The sequence below is a fragment of the Globicephala melas genome, chromosome 2 (assembly GCF_963455315.2).
Source record: "Globicephala melas chromosome 2, mGloMel1.2, whole genome shotgun sequence".
Lineage (NCBI taxonomy): Eukaryota > Metazoa > Chordata > Mammalia > Artiodactyla > Delphinidae > Globicephala > Globicephala melas.
This window is the reverse complement of record NC_083315.2, coordinates 95,000,024-95,014,325: the sequence shown is the minus strand read 5'-3', so window position 1 is coordinate 95,014,325 and position 14,302 is coordinate 95,000,024. Positions and strand designations below refer to the sequence as shown.

Below are 14,302 nucleotides of genomic sequence, written 5' to 3'. Positions count from 1 at the left end.
AATCTAGCCCTTTTTCACAAATCTTGGTTGGTTCTAAGATTCTGTTTTTCATTACTGATAATCATTCTGAGTCATTTTTATCATTAAACATTATTCTATCAAGTCCTTACTGATTATGAGAGCTTTATTCCAGAAGTGAATACAAAAAGACAAGTCTGAATCTGGAAGTGGCTTTAGAGCCCAAGAGGTCACCTTCCTCCACTTTCACTTAGCTTTATCTTTGGTCATGACCTCAACAGTATAAGTCAAGTTGTTTGCAAAATGATATCAGTAGGTTAATTAAGCATTTTATTTTTCCTTCCATTAAAAAAATAAACATAACATACAGAGACATATCTATCATCTTTGAAGGTTTACTAGTGATACGTGTTGTTGCTGATAACTCCTTTGAGTATATTCTCCTCTCCTTACTGTGGCTTTGGCTATTTCATGTTTATTACCAAAGAGGAGATGAAGAAAAGAAATATATCGGAGATCCATAACTTTAACTAACCACTATATATTTGATAAACACATGATGGCATTAATTAATCAATAAGTACTTAGCCTATGAGCAACACATGTGTGATAGGCCAGAGAGGACCAGTGAGATGGTCTGTGAAAGTACTTTGCAAACTGTAAAACATACTCATTATGTGTTAGTTGTTGTAGTATGAAGGTGATCTGGAAGTTCCTTAATACAAAAATCTAGTTGGAGAATCAGAACCAGACCAAGAAAAGATAACTCTATAAATCTTAAATAACTGTCCTGTGAGTGTCAAGGGCAAAAAGTGTGATGTTCTCAGAGGAGGGAAAACCAGTTCTAGGTGGAGTGTTGAGGAAAGCTTCTTGATAAGATGTAACCTCACCCAGAAGGGACTGAAGAAGTACTCAGATCAAAATAAAATGCTGGGGCACACATGGATTTTGGGAAACCACCCTGTTAAAAAGACAGTGGGACCACTCAGTACAAAGCCAGACTCGTGAAGGGAACACACTGACCTTCGAGTTCCCTTTCAAAGGAGCTCCAGAATGCTGGTCTGGCATTGGCTGCTGCCACCTGTTCCAACCTAGGATGGGCTCAGTGAAATCCAATCAGAAACTGGCGCTTGGGAATCTGCTAACCCAAGGCAGTGATTTCTGAAAGATCAGGTTGGTGTTACAGGACTTGATCAAGTTTCTGGTCATTACTGATTTTTACCCAGGCCCTGTGATAGCCCCAAGATCAGATCAGCATCTGAAAATGAAAGAAAATAATGGCCACTCTGAATTGAGTACCTTTGATAGGGCAGGCTCTGGGCTGGGGATTTACATGGTCTTCAAAGCTTACAGCCCAGAGAGATGTTATCTCCATTTCACGATGCTGAAACTGAGTCTAAAAGAGACTGAATGACATAGACAAGGTTGTAGAACTCATATGTACTTGATTTGGGATTTGTACTTGGCACCTCTCTGGTTTGGTTTAATAAATATTTACTGTGCCTGGGACTATGCACCTTTCACTACATCAGAATTAGCAAGAGGAACTGAAAGGTTCAATTCAACTTAAGACAAAAGTAAAAACCTCCAAAAGCATAGCTGATAACATAAAGGCTGAATCTTGGGTCCTACTTCTTTTTCAGGTCCCCCAAAGTCCTCAGACCCCAGAGCTGGATGGCCCCTCCATGGTCATTCTCCAAGCCCTTCACCCATACATGTGGGGGTCTGGGCTCGGAAGGGCAATGTGACTGGGCACCAGTGCAGAGCCAGGCAGAAGCCAAGCCTCCTGAGTCCATGCCATGCTCCCTTCCCTCCGCAGAAGCAGTGATGTCTCTCTAAACCTGGCACTTGTTGTGCAGTGTTGGGATAAGTCAGCTTTTGGCCTTAGCTGCTGCCTCTTCACCATTAAGACCTCTACCCAAGGCAGACTTGGGAAAGATGAAAACAAAGTCCTTCTTGTTAGAAGCCTCTTTTTCTCTTAGGCCTTCCATATTACTTCTCCTTAGCCCCAAGAGAAGAGGCCACGGCAACTGGAGGCTGTCTCCACACACAGCTCTTCCCACTGGGGCCGGGATGTGGGTGTCTACCTCTGTCTCTCATCTGGCCAGTCCAGGAAAAATTCTGTTTTCTCCCTCAGTTGGTAGCATCAACAATTCAGGACTCCAAAAACTGCCCTGGCTCTAATTCTGGCAATGTTTCCTAGTGTCACCTGTAGGGGAAACTACTTTGGTGCAGAAGGTGATTCTCAGAGGTAGATGCATTTTATCAGAACTAGGAGGGACTGGTACAATACAAGCAGAAAGAATGAACTTGAAGGGAGTATTTAGGGGACGGGGAAGGGAGGGTGAGATGCAGTCGGGGGGAGGCCGCTGAGACTCAGAGGGCTTGGGCAGGAGAAACCAGGGAGAAGAGAAACTGCTAAAACCCAAATGGCATCCTGAGAGGTCCGGAAGATGGGGGTTATGTGCACCATAAACTAGGAAACTGGGCAATTTTGCTGTGAAAGTCTCTTGACTGACTGCTACGTGACAAACCTTCAAAGTGTTCTCTTCTGGTGAAATGGCTATAGATAAGGATTTATAAAATGCTTTATTTTAGACATAGAATGCATTCGCCTCTAAGTCTGCAAAGGCATATGTATTTTTAAAGGAAAGTAGGCAAATGTCTCCTCACCAGCTCCCTCAAGTATTAAGAAAAAAAAAGAAAGAAAAAAAAAGCGCCCTAGAGAAACATCTTGAAAGTGTTTCCTGAGGCTAAAACTGGCTAAGGCCCCATCCAGTTTGCCGAAGGAGACTGTCAAAACTCTTAAGTGGTTCAGGTGCAATCCATTCCAGCCTCAGGTATCTCAGTGGGGGTCACAATTTCGGGTTGAACTTTTCATGAAATTCAGCCCAGAAGAGTAAGGGATGAAATGGACAAGGAGAACGAACGGAAGCTTCCACAACTTTCTTTGCAGTGGAAGATGGCTTTGATTGACTTCTAGTGAGGATTTCTTCCAGTCCTGTCCTCTCCCCATTCCCATAATACAGACTCAGTTGAATGTACTTAAGCTCCTCCTCTCAGTCCGGTGCAAGGCAAAGCGCTGGACCTTCACGGTGCAGGACGGGGTGGGGGAGGGCATAAAGGACCAAGAACTTTTAGATCCGTAAGGTCCAGCAGGGCAACACTTCCTGCCTCGACTGGGCACGGCCAGGAGCAACAGAGTCTGCATGGATGGAGGTGAAAAGAGCACAGCTTTCCCGGCCCTATGCTGAGCCCAGGCTGTCGCCAGGCAGTTGTCTAGTTCTGGCCCTTTGGGGGACAAACTCAAAGTTGCCCGGCCCCTCCAGGCCTCCTTCTCCTGCCAATAGCTTTTTCACTCACGGTCACTTTTCCTTCATCTTCTGTCACCCCCAAGACACTCCTAAAACATGTCTCTAGGATCACGGTGGGTGGAGGGGAGTGCAAGTTTCCACCCAGGTGGTTATGTGGCTCACTGACCCCTGTGCACTCCTGGCAAAGGCAGTTAGTGGGCCTTCTGGGTCCGGCCCCACGTCCGCAGGGCAGGATGGGCCGCCAGGTGGCGCTGCAGGAGCTGCGGCAGATGCAGGGGGCGCGTAAAGTCCGTGAGTGGGAGTTTCAGGGGCCCGGCGCCGGGGGACCAGGTCGCTAAGCGCGATTCCGGGGCTCGCCGGGCCAACTCTGGCCGCGCGTCCGCACAACCCGGCTCCCTCCCCAGTCCATCGGGCGAGACGCGCAGGGCGCTCCGGGTTCGTCCGTCCCTCGAGCGCGTCTCCCCCGACTTCGGCCGAGACCCCGACCGGCTGCCGCCGTCCGCACCCCGGGCCCGCAACTTCCCGGAGGAGGCAGCGCCGTGCTGGCCCCCACCCCACTTCCCATCCCGGCGAGGTCCTGAGGCCGCGCGCGCTGTGGCCCCCGCCCCAAGAAAGGAAACGGGCGCCCCTACTCACCGCGGAGCTTCTCTCGCTTTGCCCAGGGTGCCCATGGCCGCGGCCGCGCTCCAGGAGCCACCTCACCCAGCGCGGCGGGACAGGCTCGGCGGGGTGCGGCGCATCGCCACCACCCCCTGCCGGGCCCCTCCGCCCCGGCCTCCTCTCCCAGGACGCCCGACCGCGGCGAACCCGCAGGCACAAACTTTGTGTGAGCGCGCCCCTCGTCGTCCTCCTTGCGCGCGCGCGCGCACACACGCCCGCTCCAACCACCTGACAAGCGCTGATGTTATCGCCGAGGAAATGTGTGGCGCTGTTCAGCTCTTCCCCGAAAACTGCCCCCATTACTCGGTAGTCCCGGAGGCCTGCGCCTTCCTCCAATCTCGCCTTTTACCCCTGGCGGCTGCTTCTCCCGGCCCGAGGCTGAAGTCGGAAGCGGAGCTGGAAGGGCGGGGAGGCTCCAGGTGCCCTCGACATCACCAAACCAGCGCCAGGAGAGGGGTTGGGAGCCGGGGGAAACCGGCTTCACCTGGTGGCTCACGGGGCAACGCCCCCTCCCCTGCCCCCACCTTCCAGAATTTCAGTCCAGTTTCCCGAAGACCCCTCGTCCCCTCGCAGGCCTCTCTGGTATATATCAGAGCGTAGAGTTGGGGGTGGGGTAAAGAACGAATACACGGTTGTGGGTCCGCCTTAGCCTGTGCCTTTGGGTGTCTTCTTGGTAGCAATTAACAAGACTGGTCTGGAGATACGTGCTCGGCACCCTGCGGGAGGCAGCGAGTGTGCAGGTGCGCTGCAGGTCAGGCGGGACCCAGCTGCCTGGCGTCTGTGGATATGGCAGAGAGGGGGTCAGGGCTGGGGAGGACTTTCTGACGGCAGATCTGGTCAGAAATGGCTGCCTACCCCTGCTTGCCGAAAAGATAGTGATGACAGCAATAGCTAATGTTGACTAAGTGCCTTGTGCTAAGTGCTTTCTGTACGTTCCTCATGTACGCCGTCTCCCCCAAATACGAAGAGGTCACTGTTTTAAAGATGAAAAAAACGAAGGGTTAGAGAATAATATGCTTCCCATCACACAACTAGTATACAACAGAGAGAACCACGACCTGGGCTGAGATCCGGCTGACTCCCTGTAATCGCTGTGGGGTTGTCCTAATAACATACCCATTATCAGTGTCACATGCCCTAACTCTAGTCACATTAATAAGTCCCTTCCCAGCCATAATGTTCTGGACCTTAAAGCCTCATATGTATGTGCCACCTTATCCTAAACACAACAAATAGTTCAAGATAGCTTACAAAGATGTGTAACTCACAAAAAGAAGTGTATGAAATGAAATGAAAAGTGAAAATTAAAGTACATGAAATGGAGCCAGAAATGAATTTTTTTATTAATGCATCCCATGGAGTCCAAAACACTTGCTACAAGTGGGACCAAAGATTTGTCTCCTGGATTTCTAGCAGTCATGTTCAAAAGGGAAGCCTTGTCTAAAATTCAATCTCTGTCACATGCAAGACAAAAAAAAAAATTGCTCAAGAGAAGATCAACTCTTTTGATCCTGAGCAGTAAGAAATTTCTCCAGAGAATCCTCATGAACATTGTGTAATAGAACCAAGTCCTCAGTCACAGCCATACACACAGAAGGAACATTTGGATATTTAATAAATATTAAATTATGACACTCTTCCAGAATTACACTGTATATGCATATGTATACATGCCAAATGGATAAACACGTACCTTTATATAAATGCATAAATATATGTAAATGTGTTTAGATAGATAGGCTACTGGGTGTATACACACGCTACTGAACACAGTTGCAGGCAGTTGTATGCAGCTATACACCTGCAGTTCATTATGTAATAAGTACAGAAATGATTAGCTATTAGTTCATTCAAGAAACAAGTCTTGTGAGTCTTGCTGAGTTTTCTAAAGAAAGAGGCCTGCTTCTACCTAGGAGGCTGCTTCTGCTCGGGCTTCCTGAGAGCTCTGCATTCCACTTGCACCTGATTGGGTTTCTGGGCCCAGCTGAGCTCTTTGAAGAGGCTTTCTGGCTATTCCTACTTGAGCAACTTGTCTTTTCCAAACACCTAAAAAATTAGAAGTTAGCTCCATCTCTTTCTTCATCTTCTGCCATGTGGTTAGTTTCCATGGTGCTGAGACACCTCTGACCTCAGGAACAAAGTGCTCCTTCTTTTCTCTTGTTCTCTTATCCTCTTTTCTGCTTCTCCAAACTCTTTGATAGGCAGTAGTCAATGTCTCTGTAACAGTTGAGAAAGGTTGGGGACCACTGTTGTCTTCTGCTCACCCTTTGGGTAAGGTCATTCCTTGGGACCCTTTCTCTTGTTATTCTTTCTTCTTTCAACCAGGGACTCTTAACTGATATCCCCAGACCTTTTACTTGGCTTTTTGGTGAGTATCTGCGAAGCCTCTGAAACTAAAAACACCTGTTTTCATCAGATTTTCTAAACGATCCACTACTCAAATCCGGTGGGTTTTTTTTTCAAATTAGGTGTTTTTAATTTCTTCCATGACTTCAACAGGACCCAAATGACTCCCATGTCTGAATATCTAACCTTGATATCTAACATCCCAAACCATATTTCCAACTGGTCGCCTCCCCGAATTGTCCCCCAGGGCTTCCTCTCCATCTCCACAGCCACATGTCTTGGCCCCAGTTATCTCTGAACCTGAACATGTGTCATAGCCTCATAAATGGCCTCCCTAGTTATAGAACCTCCTCTTCTCTGATCCTTTTTTCATGTTGTTTTCAGAATTACCTGATCATGTCATTTCTTTGCTTCCAAACTGCCAAGGAATTCTCCAGTTGCCTACAGAATAAACTACAAACTTCTTAACGCTGCTCACCTTCACAACTAACCTTACCTGTCCAGCCTGGCCTCCAGCCATGCCCTCCCAGGCACCTGACCTCTTAGGTTGTGACTTGGTCACTGCTGGTAACTGCTGTGCCCTGTGCCCTCACAAGCCTCAGTGCTCTTGCTTGTGTATTTCCTTCCGCCTGCCATCTCTTTTCACCTAGATCACAAAGGCACAGTTACACGAAACGCATAGCAGACTGGCAAGTCGCCCCAGAGGGCACACGCAGGGCTGCCTTCCAGAGGCAGGGGGTGCAAACCCATCTTGCAGAATCTGCCTGATGACTGGTTATGCTTGGAGTACCTACTGGCCACCACAGCTTCCACTCTGTGGTCTAACATTTTTTCATCCATTTGAGATACATTCACTGCGTGCCTACTTAGTGTCAGATGTTGTCCTTGGCATTGAGAATCTGACAGAGAACATGACAGACAAGAGCCTTGTTCACATGAGCTTACGTGTCTAATAAACAGACAAGTCCAAATATGCTAGGATGTTATACGCTGATTTCCAGGAGCTGCCACCGCAGAGTTGGGTTACCCCCGCTCTCATGGGGACACCATGGGGTATTCCGGTTAAGGCACCCATATGGACCAATGAGGACAAAGCTGCCACATTTAGGGACACACAGCTCCACGGGAGAGTGAAGAGAGATGGAGAGAGAAAAGGAGGGAGGGGATGTGGCACCATCCTTTCCTCTCCTGCTGAGTGTTGCTTCTGTTTCTGAGACAGGGAGAATTGGCCTCATTATTTTATTATTGTGACTGGCCACCCCACACTGAACACTGTACATCCCTGCTGCTGCTCACCTTGGACCAAAGCTAGAGAAACTGCCCACGTGAGAAGCAGCCACTTCTGCTCCGGACCTGTAGTTTGGGGGCTTCTGGTTGGACTCCTGCATGTTTCTTTGTCCTCGGCATCTTCTTATGGAGGCAGCCCACGCCTCTTTGGGAGTCTCTCTGTCCATGGGCCAGCTCTTCTGGAGAGCGTTCTACCTCCTTAAGGTACCCCCAGGATTCTCTAAAGGGAATTTGATGAATGTCATATAGATGGTATTTTAAGATATCCATTCTTGTTTTCAGCTGAAGGATGCGGCTCGTCTCTGTTGAAGCCCCTTCTCAGGGACCCTCTCCCCACAACAGGTCATGTTTCTTTACATCATGGAGCCCATATGTTTTATTTGATTTGGGAATTGTTTTAGGATATTAACAAACAAACAGAAATACATGTTGTCTCATGGCTTTTGCTCTCAGTGAGATGGGGGTCCCTGGAAGAGTTTGAACAGAGGAGGGAGGGGATCTGACTTCTGCTTTACAGGGTCCGGCTGCTGAGTTCCAGAGTGACTCATGGGAAGTAAGGGTGGGAGGTTCTCTGTGGAAGCGGCCTTCATAATGTCCAACTTCTGGGTCTGCCCGGTCGGTGGCCTTCCAACAGCTTTGAATATTACTCCGTGGTGAGAAGTGTAACGTCACATTTTACACTCTGTGACTCAGATGTACATTTGTGTTACACGTCAAACTGAAACACAAGCTGTGTGAAACATGATCCTTTCAAATCTTTTTTTTTTTTTTTTAATGACATTAAAAAACAAATGCTGGTCAGGACCCTCAAAATCGATCCATTAGTAGGCTGGGATCATAGTTTACAAAATACATCTCTAGGGCTACCTCTCATGAGGATAATAGATCTCAGTAGTTATCTCTGGAAAAGGGGAACTAGGTGGCTCTGAGTAGGGGGAATCTTGCTTTTCATTGTTTCCCCTTTTGTAACTTTTATTTTTGTATCGTGTGCAAGAATTTAGTCCATCAATGAATCCTATTTTGAATCATTCTGGCATAGAACTTCTTGCTTTCTGATTCTGGCCCAAATAGCTTAAAAAAACCAGAAGCTGGGGCCAGAAAAGGTTAAGTTGTCGGTGAATCTGCTTTGTTCAAGTTTATCAAAAAATATCAAACAATATGTTTTTCACAAATATTTGGGAGGCAGAATGGCACAGTAATTCAAAGTGTGAGCTCTGGAGTTAGACTGATTTTGAATTTCAGCCCTCATGCTTCCTAGTAATGTGACCCTGAGCAAGTTAACTTTTCTAAGCCTCAGTTTCCATGTCTGTAAAAATGGGTACAAACAAGGCCTACCTCATGCAACTTTGCTAATGACTATATGACATGGTCTAGCATGGTCTATGCCTAGCACGTAGCAACCACTGTGGACACACTAATGTTTTGAGTGCCAGGTTGAGGTGAATGTTTTGGTAACCTAGTAAGTGCTATGCAATCACATCCAAGGGACACCTGCACTAGTCTTGGTCGATGGGGAGCCGACTTCTCAGAGGAAGTGAGGTGGGGGTTAAGATGTAAAGGATGACATGAACAGCTCACTAGCCAAAGAAAAGTGAGGGAAGAGGAAAGGCGAGGCCCGTGTTTCAGAGATGAGGAAGATGCAGAGGTAAAGAAGAAGCAGGGCAGAGTGCTTTGCTGAACTACACACAGGAACTTTGATTCTCCCCACCCCCTGCCAATACATAAACAAGGTTCTCAAGTCTGACTTAATCTTATTGCCTTTGCAGAATCTGAGAGGCTTCTCACTTTGAAGGGTCCCCCATGAGCGCCTTGAGTCCCTCACTCCACTTTAGATGTGATTCAATTAACGCCGCTTCCCAAGAGAGCCTCTGGGTGCTTGGGTTGAGCGCTGCTGGAAAGAGGGCTGAGTTAATTACCATCCAACACTGAGCTTGTCAAATGGCTGCGCTGCAGTCAGAACAGCAACAATTTAAAAGCTAAAACTAGTTTAGTAATGCAACCGCTATTTTTAAAACTCTGATTGTGCACCTGAGCACCACCCTAGCACTAATACTACTTAATCATTTAACACCTACAAAGACACGGGTAGAAGCTTGAAAAAAACCCAGTTAATAGAAAGATTCGAGTGGCCTGGACCAGTCAAAGGATGTGGTTTTCTGAGTACAAAAACTGTTCAATATGCATTCAAAAAAGTACTGTGATAAGCATAGTATTAAAATGAAAACTCCTGAGTATTAATAAAGACACTTGCATGTGAGCGATGGAGAAAATCATTGTAAATTAATATGGGTAGGTGCTTCTCACACGGGTATCATCAGCAGACACATCCTTAAGGGTCTAGAAGAAATTTTTTTCCCCCTTAAAAGGGGTCATATTTTACTCATATTTAAGAAATACTGAAGTAGGCCATTTCACACACAACTCACAAGCATTTTACTTCTTGATTTGACAGTGGAGTTCTAACACCCCAGCCCACTCCCCTGTGCCAAAGCCCAGTTTTCCACCCCACGTGGGATGTTAAGTATCTTTTTCTTCAGTCTGATTCTTTGTGGTGGGAATAGAGAGTGAAACTCTCATGGGCAGATAGCAGGCTTAGGAAAGTATACATTGGGATGGAATAATCTGTCTTGCCTGTTCCTCTGGATTTGGAGGTGGGAAGTGAGCCCGACTAAAAAGGGTGTGACTTAACCCTGTAGGTAGCTGTGTTCCCTTGGTACAGAGACTGTTCTTCACAAATAATAGTCACACCCAAGACAGCATCATGAAAATTAGAAATTCACTGATTAAAAAACAAAGCCGAAGGCTTAAGTTTGCTGCAAGTATTGATCAAGATTGATCCGCCTCCCTGTCTCACTGGTAACAGACTCAACACATTTTGGTTGAAGAAATTTCTTGGCATTCATCCAAATGATAGCCAGCATTTACTGTAAAAGAAAACTGTCTTTTTTTGTCTTGTCTTGTCTTGTTTTGTTTCTGCACCTTGCATCAAACTGAGAAAACTTGCCTCTGAACAAAGTGTACAGCTGGAGTAGTCTACATGATGGCTTCATAAGTATGGATGGAGACCCAACTAAGTGTTCAGCTGAGTTGATTTTTCAACTAAATTAATCAGTGAAAAGTATCGCCATATGTTGTGATAAATCCAATCAGTGCCCACTTATATATGATTTTCAAGTGCCCCAGAAATGAGGCTTTGTTTCCTGAGGAAGGTCACCTCATGCTGGCCCTTAACCTGGCTCATGCAGGTGTGATCCTGATGTTGTGTTAGTGCTCTGGCATCCTTTGTATTTGCGTGGAGGTGTGAAGAAGTCTGGGTTAGACATATGATGGAAACAGACAAGTTCTATATAATCAATGTTGGCAGTTGTTTAAAACATCCTCTTTTTTAAAAAACTGAAGTATAGTTGATTTACAATGTTGTGTTAGTTTCAGGTATACAGCAAGGTGATTCGGTTATACATATATATGATTCGGTTATATGTATATATATATATATATTTTTCAGATTCTTTTCCCTTACAGGTTATTACAAAATACTCAGTACAGTTCCCTGTGCTACATAAAAAATCCTCTTAAAAATCTGAGTTGCTGTGACTTTTTGTCCTGTACCAGACAGAGGAAATAAATGGGTCATGTAGGAGGCAGGGTCCAGGTGGGCGAGTTTGCCTCCGGTTCTCCCCACATAGGACCACTCTCAACTCAGCAGGAGTGGCAGGGCCACAGAGTATTTGTGAGCCCCTTCCTCCATAAAAATATATTTTAAAGTATATTTTATGATTGTTTTGGCATAAAGATGAATAGAATCCGGAATGGATTCAATGATTATACATACGTTCTTATCACCTTCATTTTTTTCTTTGGTTTTAAAAAGAAATTCGAACCTCTTTGTGGGCCCCTCTAGGTCCTGTGGGCTCTTGGCCCCAAGCCTCCTGAGTCCGCCTTCAGCGTGAGCCTGGCTCCTTCAAGAGAGACAAAGTGCTCTTTTCTGGCTGTGACAGAGTACTGTCTTCTGGCTATTGAGAAATGTTGGTATAAATATAAGGGGAAAGGTGAGTTTCAAGGATGGGCTCCCTCTGTCCCTTTTGAACACCCGGTAGGGAGGCATATGAAAGGTGACCTGGAGGGCAGTGAGGTGAGAAATTGCATGAAAAGTGGAGGTTTGCCTGGGGAGGCGAGATAAAACTAGGGGCGCTGGAGGGTCATTCAAGGCCAGAGGGCCCGGCTTGGAGGAGCTAAGAAAGCAGTACTTACTGACCAACTGGCGGTCGGTATAGGGAATAAGGAATACTAGCGCTGTGCCAGGGAGTGAGTAAGTACCTACTGCTTCCATGTCAGACTTGAACTTGAAACTATAGTACCCAGAGGACTAGCCAGAAAAGACCTGGCAGCCCCTGGGCTATTGCAGAAAGTAGGCTAGACTGTTGGGCGCAGTTGGTAGGCAGCAAAAACAACCAACCAAACAAACAGAAAAGGGCCGACTTACATGTTAAGCTATGCTGAGCTAGATTCTACGATCAAACAGAATGCTTTTTACTTTTTTGTCTGTATTTTCTGTTTACCCTAGGTTCCTCACGATGATTCTGTGAGCTGGCATATTGAGCACTTCCTACATGTCAAGCACTGTGCCAAGAAATAAGTACACCTTATTTCATGTCATCCTTACAAAAAGAATTTATGATTTACCCTTGTTGTCCTCTCTTTATAGATGGTGGGGTTTAAGGCTCTAAAAGGTTAAGTGACTCATGCAAGGAGACACAGCTAGTGAAATGTGAAGCTGGGTTTCAGTTCAGTGTGATTCTGAAGCCCAAGCTTATCACCATTTTGTTACACCTCCCACTCATAATATATTAGATTTTGTGCCCAAAACAGTTGATCTCATTGGCTGTAGCCTATTAGAAAATTCTGGGTGAGGTAGAGAGGATCAGTAAACCAGCACTAACCATATTGTTGATGGTCTCAATGAAGTGCTGAGGTTTTAGCTGTCTTATCAACCACAGCCAGAGAATCAAACGGTCAGAATTTTGGTCTAGTTACACTGATAGTTGGCCCAGCTCAAACCAGAATTGCCTCTGAAAAGACTTGGCCATTGGTTTGGGGAGGGAGAGCCACTGACTTAAGATTTCTTTAGGCCCAAGTTTTCACTTTCAGTTATTTGAAAAGTGAAAGTATAACTGTTGTCAATGTGCTATGAATACGTTGGTCGGGGCCTTGTTACCTTATTATGTCACTTCTCATATAACATGTATCATACCTCTCGTGTGTGTGTGTCTGTGTGTGTGTGCCTACACCTGTGAATGTTTCCTTAGCAGATTGGGCTAAAAATGCAGTTCCTACTGTAATTTCTTCTCCATGACTCATTTTTTAGGGGCTTTGGTCTTCTCTTTAAAAATGGGGAATTATTATATCAAGTGATTCCAGCATTATTCCTTAGGGCTTCTTTACTACAACCCAAGAGTGCTGATTTGTTTGTGTGTTTATTCATTTGTGTGAAGAGAGTTTTAGCTCATCATTATACTTCAAAAAAATTCTCATGACTGTACTCCAATCTTAAAATCTACCCTCAACAGGTGTGACTGTTTTTCTGAGGTGCAATATAAGTTCAGTCTTTTGGTCTCACCTGGTCAAATTAGGAGTTAAGTCTGATTTTGACTTCTGGTGTTTATTTTGCCTAGTCCCTCAATTTCCCATTTGGACCATCCTTTCCTGGAACATCCCAGAAACCCAGTGTTCTCAGTATCCCCCTACCTTGTGGTCCCACCCAACGTGCTTACAGCTTCTGATACAGATCTGGGCACTGAAGAAAAAGGGTCCCTTGCTTGCCTTGCTTTCAACACAGAGCAAATCACATGCTGGGAAGTTCCTGACTCAGCGGTGCTGCTTCTCTTCCTGGTTCCCAGCCTCTCTAAAAGACTCACAGATGACATGTCAACTTCCATTTCTTGCTATTTCCATCAGTGTCTCGCCTTTCCTTTTTCTCTTCCAGGACATTTGAGGACCACTTTTTATTTTATCTTCTGTTTAATGTGATGTCTGGCATCTCTGCCAGCCCCAAGAGTACATGACAAAACCTGTCCTTACAGACACTGGAATACATGAAGGAAGGGCAAGATGGCCAACTATCCAAGATGCCTATAAAATGGGGGGCTAGAGATAAGGAAATACATGGATATGCAGTAAGCAGGAACACTTGCCTACTTTCTAGCTTCTGCTACAGAGAAGCATGATAGGTCCAGGTTCCTGAGAACTTAACTATGTCCCGTCCTATTTCATCCTCTGGGAAAGATTTTTTTCCTTTGAACAGTCTTGTGTTTTTTGCCCTCGTCACTTGGAGGCAGGGGGTTGGGCTGCCTGAGACTGACAACAGTCTTAATGTTTGTTGCACCGTAACTACTAATGTTGTGGATATCCCAAACCTAGGATAGGTTTCTGAGAGTCAGGGATGGCTTTTGATTCAGACTCTCAAGACCCAATGTTTTTGGCCGATGGAGCTCCTTCTGAACAGTAAGTCATTGTTGAGTGACATGAATAGGACCAGAGCTAAAGGAAATTAGGCTTTAAAAAGATGGTCTAAAACAAAAGTCCTTTCAGTCCCTGGTATTCCTGATTTCATCCCTGACTGAACCAAGGTTGCTCATTTTTGCAGGGAGAAAGCACACGAAACTGTGCAGTCTGGAATCCAAGCACACTTTGATTGGCAGGTCAGTCGCCATTTACAGATAGGAAGTGCTCATTGCTTG

General features: G+C 45.8%; 1 protein-coding gene across 1 annotated transcript in view; it reads right to left on the bottom strand.

The window, feature by feature from the left end:
- The window catches only part of RASGRP1 (RAS guanyl releasing protein 1), a 93,938-nt gene extending 89,711 nt beyond the window's left edge, over positions 1-4,227 (bottom strand). Inside the window, exon 1 of the mRNA XM_030843087.2 lies at positions 3,909-4,227. Coding sequence (XP_030698947.1) covers positions 3,909-3,943 — 35 coding nt within the window. The 5' untranslated portion in view covers positions 3,944-4,227. The remainder of the gene's footprint in view (positions 1-3,908) is intronic.
- Positions 4,228-14,302: the final 10,075 nt, after the last annotated feature.